The following is a 9,182-nucleotide window of genomic DNA, read 5'->3' on the forward strand; positions in this document are numbered from 1 at the left end:
ACACACCACCCTCAGGGTGTCAAGGCCAGGCCTTAAACAGGATGCACCTCAGTTCAGACTCCACCCTTAAAAATCTTGCTTTTGTCCCCCAGATAAGATGAAAAGTACAAGAGCTCCTGGACTAATTGGAGGCATGTTGGTAGGGGAGAGGAAGCTATGAGAAAGAGGAGAGGAGCAGAGGAGGAGAGAGGAGGGCATGAGGGAGTAGGAGACATAGCAGTCGGTACAAAGCGGGGCTCCGACGAGCTCTTCTCCACGTGTGTCAGCAACGGCCCCTTCATCATGAGCAGCTCCACTTCTGCAGCCAATGGAAATGACAGCAAGAAGTTTAAAGGTGACAACAGGAGCACAGGGGTCCCTTCCAGAGTCATCCATGTCCGTTCACTGCCCAGTGATGTCACTGAGGGCGAGGTTATCTCTCTGGGGCTGCCCTTTGGGAAGGTCACCAACCTCCTTATGCTGAAGGGGAAAAACCAGGCCTTCATTGAAATGAACACAGAGGAGGCTGCCAACACTATGGTCAACTACTATACGTCAGTGGCACCCGTGCTGCGTGGACAGCCCATCTATCTCCAGTTCTCCAACCACAAGGAGCTCAAAACTGACAGCTCACCCAACCATGCACGTGCCCAGGCAGCCCTGCAGGCTGTGAACTCTGTGCAGTCCGGAAACCTGGCTTGGCAGCCTCTGCCGCTGCCGTGGATGTAGGGATGGCAATGGCAGGCCAGAGCCCAGTGCTCAGGATCATTGTTGAAAACCTCTTCTACCCAGTGACTCTGGATGTTCTGCACCAGATCTTCTCTAAGTTTGGCACAGTTCTGAAGATCATTACGTTTACCAAGAATAACCGGTTCCAGGCACTGCTGCAGTATGCCGACCCTGTGAGCGCCCAACATGCCATGCTGTCGCTGGATGGCCAGAACATCTACAAAGCCTGGTGCACATTGTGCATTGACTTCTCCAAGCTCACTAGTCTTTATGTCAAGTACAACAATGACAAGAGCAGGGACTACACTCGCCCCGACTTGCCCTCTGGGGACAGCCAGCCTTCGCTGGACCAGACCATGGCTGCAGCCTTTGGCCTCTCTGTTCCTAATGTCCACGGAGCGTTGGCCCCCCTGGCCATACCTTCTGCTGCTTCGGCTGCTGCAGCTGGCCGCATTGCCATTCCAGGCCTGGCAGGTGCCGGAAATTCCGTCCTTCTGGTCAGCAATCTGAACCCTGAGAGAGTCACACCCCAAAGCCTCTTTATTCTCTTCGGAGTCTATGGTGACGTGCTGTGGGTGAAGATTCTGTTCAACAACAAAGAAAATGCACTTGTCCAGATGGCGGATGGTAGTCAGGCCCAGCGGGCCATGAGACACCTGAATGCACACAAGCTACACGGGAAGTCATTGCACATCATACTGTCGAAGCATCAGAGTGTGCAGCTGCCTCGGGAGGGACAGGAGGACCAGGGCCTCACCAAGGAATATGGTAGCTCACCACTGTACCGCTTCAAGAAGCCGGGCTCCAAGAACTTCCAGAATATCTTCCCGCCCTCACCTACTCTCCACTTCTCCAATATCCCGCCCTCTGTGTCAGAAGACGACCTCAAGAACATCTTCTCCAGCAAGGGTGGTGTGGTCAAAGGCTTCAAGTTCTTCCAGAAGGACCGAAAGATGGCCCTGATCTAGATGGGCTCTGTGGAGGAGGCCGTGCAGGCGCTAATTGAACTGCACAACCATGACCTGGGCGAGAACCAACACCTGCGTGTGTCCTTCTCCAAGTCCACCATCTAGGTGCCTGTGGGCCTGCAACAGCTTCCACCATTCCAGAAAAGCCACTTTAAAAGCAGCTGACGTGACCTTACAGACCAGAGATTTTATTTTTTTAAAGAGATCAGTTTATCTGTTTTTTAAAAAATTAAATCTAGTCCACCTTGCCATGGCAGGAAATGGCTTGGGCCACAGAGGTCCAGTCAGGCCAGGCACCATGCCTTGAGGGGCTCAGGCATAATAAGGCCACAGCGGTGCCCCGAACACAGCCGCTTTCTCGTGCCTTACAAACCAGCCCACCTTGCGGCTGCGCACCTAGCCTCTTAGGCCACCAGTCTTGTCTCTAGACCTGCAGGAGAGCCAGTGGCCTGCACCACAGGCTCCCTATGCTGTGCAGGAACTGGGGCCACTGCCCCCACCCTTATAATCAAGTGACATGATTCTCCCATGTCCCTGGCCAGCCTGGGGGCCCAGGCCATCCTCAACTGCCCAGCCTCATGTGACCTTTGTATTCTATTCTGTGTGGTCGCAGGTCGCAGACACCCGTGCCTAGCAATATTTCCACTTGACCAAATACCTGAATCTTCCCCCATTTATATGCAAGAGATAGAGTTTTAAGCACCTTTTTATAGCAATGATACAATGGTATTGTGTACTCTCAGCTTCTGTGTCCCTGTGCTTGTCCCCTCTTCCCTGTGACCAACTTGCAGGTGGGACCCAGGCCAGTGCTGCCTCTGCCTAGAGAAAAACAGCTCTGAGACCAGTGGGTTCCTACCTTCAAATTTTGGACCAAAGTTTTGTTTTCTGCCCGCCTCTGACTAGGCCCAGGTGAGGGGCTGACCTCTAGGCCTTAATGCCCCTCCCAAATGCCCATATCATGCCTAGCCTGTCTGTGGGAAGGGCTCCCTGGACCTTGCTTCTGTGAAGGAGTGGCAAGAGTGTAAATATTTATGATTTTTATACTTGTGTGGAGCTGAGGCGGTGCAGCAGGTTTTTATGGTGACATGTATATTTTGGTAACAACTACAGGCTCAGTATTGTCCTGGGGCCAACCCTGGCCACATTCCAGCCAGTCCCAGATGGTGTTTTGGGGGGAGTTTCCATTAAAGCAGTTTTCTAACCTGTGCCTTCCCTGAGCCCTTCATTCTGAGCTGTAGAGGTATCAGCCGAGCTGGGCCTGGACTCAATAAACAAACGCCTGTGTCTTGCAAAAAAAAAAAAAAAAAAAAAAAAAGAAAAGAGGAGAGAAAGTTAAGAGATACCATAATAAAGGGAGCCATTAAAGGTTTAAAGTGAAATCTGGCTCTAGGGAAATGTCCAGAGATCCATAAGGATAATCCCAGCTGAGTATCTAAGCAACAATGAAGAGTACCTTAAATGTCCTTCCCCTTTAATGAGATTGATGACTACCTTAAATGCCATCCTAGAACCTTCTTCCAGTAGCTGATGGAAGCAGCAGCAGACACCCACAGCTAAACACTGAGCTGAACTCTGTGATCTAGTTGCAGAGAGGGAGGAGTGATGAGCATAGGGGCCCAGACCAACCTGAAGAAACTCACCCAAACACCTGACTTGAACAAGTGGGATGTCATTGACCCCAGAGTCCCTATATGTGGGTGTCAGCTACAACTCCTGGGCAGTCTATGTGGCCTCTGGTAGAAGATCTGTATTTATCCCTATTAAAAGAATGTTTGGGAACCCAGACATACTCAATAAGCATAGACACACGAGGGAGGGCCTAGGCCCGGTCAAAAATGACTTGACAGATTTTGATGATCCCTTATTGAAGGCCTCACTCTCCTTTTGGAGTGGATGGGGGATGGGATGGGTGGTGGGTATGGGTGGCATGGGACGATGGAAGGGAGAGGGAAATGAGATGGATATGTCAAATAAGACTGTGTCTAATTTAAATAACATTCATGAAATTAAATAAGAAATAGGAAAGATGGGGTGGTAAATACCTTAGGTAACAAATGTTGGTGCCATAGCCCTGAAATACTGGAGATTCAGGGAAGGTTATGAACACTGTCCTGAACTAGTCACAGTCTGACTTTGTACTGTCATACACCATACCCCATTGACCATTTTTATCATGCATGAGTTTGAAATCCTGAAATTCCTACCTCCATATCTGAGGACCATGATTACAGTCCTCTGACACCATGCCTGGCTCAGGTGGCTTCAACTTCACTTAGTGAGTCATTAGAAAGATGGGATGAGTAACATGAGGAGTTGTGCTTAAGTATAATCAAAATTGAATTACCTCTGTGAGCCTGGGTTTTCACCACCTACACAATAAGGCACAACTCTTCCCAGGTCCTTTGATGGTTTACAACAGATTCAATGATAAGGAAAAATAATTTCTCATAGTTGAAAGACAGTGGACTTTAAGGCAGAAAGGCTGCATTTGATTGGTACCTTCTTCAGTTACTGGAGTAATAACCAGGGCCTGTGTTCTGGCTCCCCTAACAAGCAAGGTTCAGCCACTCATCCTCAATAAGCAAATCAAATGAAGCAACTTATCTAGTGACATGCCCAACTCTAATGCAGGTACTCTGTAGTCAAGATGGACAGATCTCTCTGATGTCCAATGATAGCCAGGTCTATAGTGTGAGTTGTAGGTCAGACAGGGAGTCACAGAAATACCTTTCTTAAAAGGAAGAGAAAGACAAAGTTGATAAGAATTTAAAATGTATTTATTCAGTTTGACTAATTTGGAATGATAAAGAAACTATATAGTAAATAATCCATCCCTGGAATAGTAACGAGCTTAGAAGGCAAATATATGCAAAACTAAATATTCTAATGAAGCCAAATAATGGATTTTTCCCCATCTCTAAAACAATCCCACATTCTCAGTTCCTGTTTTTCCTGTCCGGTGGTCAAATAAGAAGTACATGTTTCTTCAATAGAGACATTCTCACTTGGAGGACTAAAGTCTTTACCCACAGAGAGATACACAGGGGAATTAGAATTTTATGGGTCACCGGGCAAACCTGGCACATGCCTTTAATCCCAGCACTCAGTAGGCAGATGCAGGTGGGTCTCTATGAATTCAAGGCCAGCCTTGTCTACAGAATAAGTTCCAGGACAATCTGCAAAGCAATCCAGAGAAACCCTGTCTCAAAAGACCAAAAAAATTATGGGTCTACTGATTGATGAGTTGTGGCCAAAATATACTCAATGAAATAGACTGCTGGTCTCCACATAACTGTCATGGTCTAAAAACCTGCAATCACCTTACAGACACACACAAAAATCAGAAAATTATTTGATTTTTTTTAAAAATAAGTCTCATTGCCATGGCGTTAAATAGCTTCTCTGAATAATGCCCCCTTTGCAGATGAAGTACCTCATGGAGCATAAAGAACCATGTAATTACAAATGATAATTGCTTATATACAAATCCATAACAAGTGAAGCTATGTTGTGAAATAATGGCATGGATCACATGGTGGATATTGCTGCTTGACAATGTCCCAGCATTTCAACATTGCAGACCAACCACACTTCTCCAGCACCTGCAGAGACAGGCAGATGTCTTTGAGCTCCAGGTCACACTGGCAGAATAAGTCCCAGGACAGCCAGTGCCACACAGAGAAACCCTATATCAAAAAGGTGATGAAATCTACCTTTAACTGCACGGTGGCAGTACACATGTTTAACACCAGCACCGAGGAGGCAGAGGCAGCCATATTCTTGTATTTGAGGCCAGCCAGGTCCACAGAATGAGATCCAGGGCTACATAGATAAATCCTGTCTTGAAAACAACAAAACAAAACACATAAAAAGAATAAGATCCCCTTTAGTACTAATGGCACCATATGCTGGTAGCCTGCATATATAAAGGATAGTGAAGGAGGAAGGACTCTGTCTTTGGCTGCTTAATGTTTGAATGTGACATACAGTTGGCTGCAGTATTTCCCAGCTATGAGTTTAAGGATTGGTGGCACTGCACATTGAGTATATAATGTAATGTGCACAAAAGAAAAAAAACAGCCTGTGCTTTGCACGAGGAGCAGGATGTGTTCCAGGAGAGTGGAACAATGCCTACTAAAATACAAATTTTCATTACAAGGCCACTGTCTTCTAGGCTGGAAGGGCAGTGCTGGAAGAACTGTGCTATCTGGGTCATTTGAACTCTGATCACCTGGTTGGGAGCCTACTAATATTCTAGGCCAAGCTGGGTGGTCCTAGCCAATGAGGGAGAATCTGTAGCCCTGGCAATGGAAGATATGATGCTTGTAATATCACTGTCCAGTGTGCACACACAGGCACTCCTTGGAGTGCAGTGGGAACACTGATTGGAAAACTGATAGTCTCATGAATAGAATTCCTGAATATTGCATTCCAATTTCAGGTTGGTCTTATAAATATTGCAAATAGTTAAGAAAATAGTATAAAGATAGCAAAATCGAATGTATTTCCTTAATACGTGGTTAGAATGTTATTAAGTTTCTAGGACACCAGCTACAATAGTATGACTCAGTAAAGAGTAGTTCCAGGGAACAAAAGAAGATTCTGTTCTTTAGAGCTTTCTCAGGTATGCATGGTGTTGTGTAGGTAGTTTAGGCAGCATCCACATCTTGGTCCATAATCCATGTGGCAGGAAGCAGATGTAGACTATATCAGGCCCTGTCTTCCTCTACCCGAGGCCGCCATTCACTGTAAATCAAGGTTCCTGATTAAACTGTGAGAAGGTTCCTCGATGTTGCTTCGTTCTTGCTGGTCAAGGGTGGACGCGACAATTGTGAAATTTCTTTGGATTTTATTCAATTCATGTTTAAAATTTATCTTATATCAAGGCAGGTGTTGGTGGTGCACACCTTTAATCCCAGGATTTGGAGGGCAATTGCAGGAGTATTTCTCTAAGTTCGAGACCAGCGTGGTCTACAAGAGCTAATTGCAGGATACCCTTCAAAGCCAAAGAGAAACCCTGTCTCAGAAAACCAAAAAAACTCTCTCACACACAAACTATATATACATATTGGGGGTAAAGTTTTGATAATTCTGTTCCTACTTATCTTCCCTGATTGTCTCAAGTTCCTGTGACAACCAGGTAAAAAGCACCTTCAGTGCACCTGACCTCAGTGTAACGCCACATAACAAACATCTGCTTTTGTGTCCTTAAATCTCTCTTAGGTAGTTAATATTCTGGGAACTCTACTAGTTTTATGACAGAGAATCATTGCATACACATAGTAACTATAGTGGGCTGAACAAGCTAGCTAGCCACATTGTGTCCAGGTGGAAGAAAGGGAAATGCCTTTGGAGTGCAAGAAAATAGGGTCAGCTATTGGTCCTGTGGCAAGTGCAGATCTCTGCTGATCTAGAAAAGGTCACTACCTTGGATGAAAGAAGTATCAAAATCCATTGGGCTGTGTCTTTAATCACACTGTAATCCTATTGGAGGTGCTCTTGTCACTGGGACCTTACTAGTCAATCAGGCTCCTAGGCAACCTGCCAGTCAGAAGTGGTACAGGGCCCTTCTGGCCACTGATTTCAGGATTGGCTTTGAAGAGACACTTGTGCCAGTGGTTTTATGTGCTGTGCTTTGACCAAGGGCAAGCTGGAAAACCACAACATGGTGAGTGAGGGGAGGCTGTCTTCAGATTGGGAGTGGCAGAAGGTGAGGTGCTGGAGCTGGTAGCCTGGGTATTCCCTGGATGTGTGTGGGGAGCTGAAGCCATACTCTCTTTCAGTGAGATCCCATGCCATTCTTGAAATGCCCTGGACCCACAGGCAGGCCTCTGAATAACTTTGCATTGTGGGCTGAGTCTGTTCTGAGCATTGGGAGCAGGGAGCTTTATGTAGAATCATCTTTATAGTCAAGTTTAACATGCTTTTGGTGCACCCATGAAAATCAGGTTGTCAAAATTTAACATGGATAGTGTCTTCAGTTCCTTCTAGAGGTTTAGCACTATGTATTGAAACTTTTCCTGTAAGATCCATTTATTGTTAATTTTGTAGAGGTTGTAAAGAGCATCCAATGTGTTTGGTAGCACTCCACTACTAAGCTGTGATGTAGAAGAGTAAAATTGGTAACACAAAGGATTTTAAAATGCTTAGAAGATAGTCTCACAAAGTAGAATCTCACAGAGGGAGGACTGACTCTAAAACACCCAAAGATATGTATTTGCTCTCCAGGCCTGTTAGAAATTAGGATGCTACGATACACATTTGTTCACCAGGAATGTCTAGACAGTTGGCTGCAAACCGTTACAAATGAGCCACCCCCTTATTTAAAAGCAGCCAGTAGGCCTATCCACATATCAAAGAATACATCTGCAAGAAGCTGCTCAAGGAGACATTACAGGGTCACTAGCAACCTTAACGCTGGCTGTTCCATAAAGTTACAGTTTTCTTCTGAGAAAAGCAGATCTCAGACTGGTGGACAATAGGACACCAGGTGACAATTATTTGAAATTAAAACACTGTTGTGTTTAGGACTTGCCCGATTAAGCAAGGCTTTTTTTTGAGAAAGGGTTTTTCTGTGGCTTCAGAGGCTGTCCTGGTATGAGCTGTATGTAAGGAGCCTTGTAACCAGACAGGCATATGCTTGGGTGAAGAAGGGGGGTGTTAGCCGACTAAGCTGCCATTGTAGATAAGAGTGAGAATGTGTGGAGTGTAGCAAAGTGTGATTAGCAAGATTTAGCAACTATTTAAGGGACCAGCTCAGAACTAGAATTTTAGAGTGCACCACGATTCTATGTCCTGGAACTCTCCTCCACTAACCTGAAACAACCATTCCATCAAGCTGAGTGCCACCCATTCTGAAACCCAATACCAGGATACCATGGCATCAGGAGACTCCACAACCTGAGTTCAGAGGAATAGAATTCCTGAGCCCTAACCTGCAGCTAGCTGTTGCAGGACAGGTACCCCTGCTATGGTCCTATTGTCTGTGGTTTCTATGATTGTGTGTTTATGCTTGTTTTGCATTACTTTAACATAAATGTGAAGTAAATCTTATATACTCAAAATCAACTCACTGAATTGTCATTCCTCCCAGTTCAAAAACTGGTAAGGACTCAAGACTTGGAGAGACATATTCTACGATTCCTATTCATTTAAAGAACCTAGAATAATACAGTTTTTTCCTGCTCATTGAGGAAGATGTGTTGGCTAGCAGTAATGCTCAAAAACACAATCTCCTGAGTTCCATTATTTTGTAAATATTCAACTTTCCATGAAGACTACCCTTTAGGGGCTGGTGAGATTTCTCAACAGTTAAGAACACTGGCTGCTCTTATAGAGAACCTGGGTTGAAATCCCAGCACCCACATGGCATCTCACAACTGTCTGTGACTCCATTTCCAGGTGATCGGACACATTCAAGTAGACATACATGCAAGCAAAACACCAATGCACATAAACAAATTATCTTTTACAAATGGAAAAACAAAGATAACTGTTTACTATTCC

The 9,182-nt window shown here is 45.3% G+C and overlaps 1 protein-coding gene across 1 annotated transcript; it reads left to right on the plus strand.

Annotated features, from left to right (window-relative positions):
- Positions 1-216: 216 nt before the first annotated feature.
- On the plus strand, positions 217-1,898 carry LOC113838279 (polypyrimidine tract-binding protein 1-like). Its single transcript, XM_035453661.1, is given in 2 exon segments — positions 217-672; positions 675-1,898. Coding segments are annotated over 2 exon segments (1,497 nt in total). The 5' UTR covers positions 217-282; the 3' UTR covers positions 1,782-1,898.
- The last annotated feature ends 7,284 nt before the right edge of the window (positions 1,899-9,182 follow it).

This window comes from Cricetulus griseus, unplaced genomic scaffold (genome assembly GCF_003668045.3).
Source record: "Cricetulus griseus strain 17A/GY unplaced genomic scaffold, alternate assembly CriGri-PICRH-1.0 unplaced_scaffold_1, whole genome shotgun sequence".
Classification (NCBI taxonomy): Eukaryota; Metazoa; Chordata; class Mammalia; order Rodentia; family Cricetidae; genus Cricetulus; species Cricetulus griseus.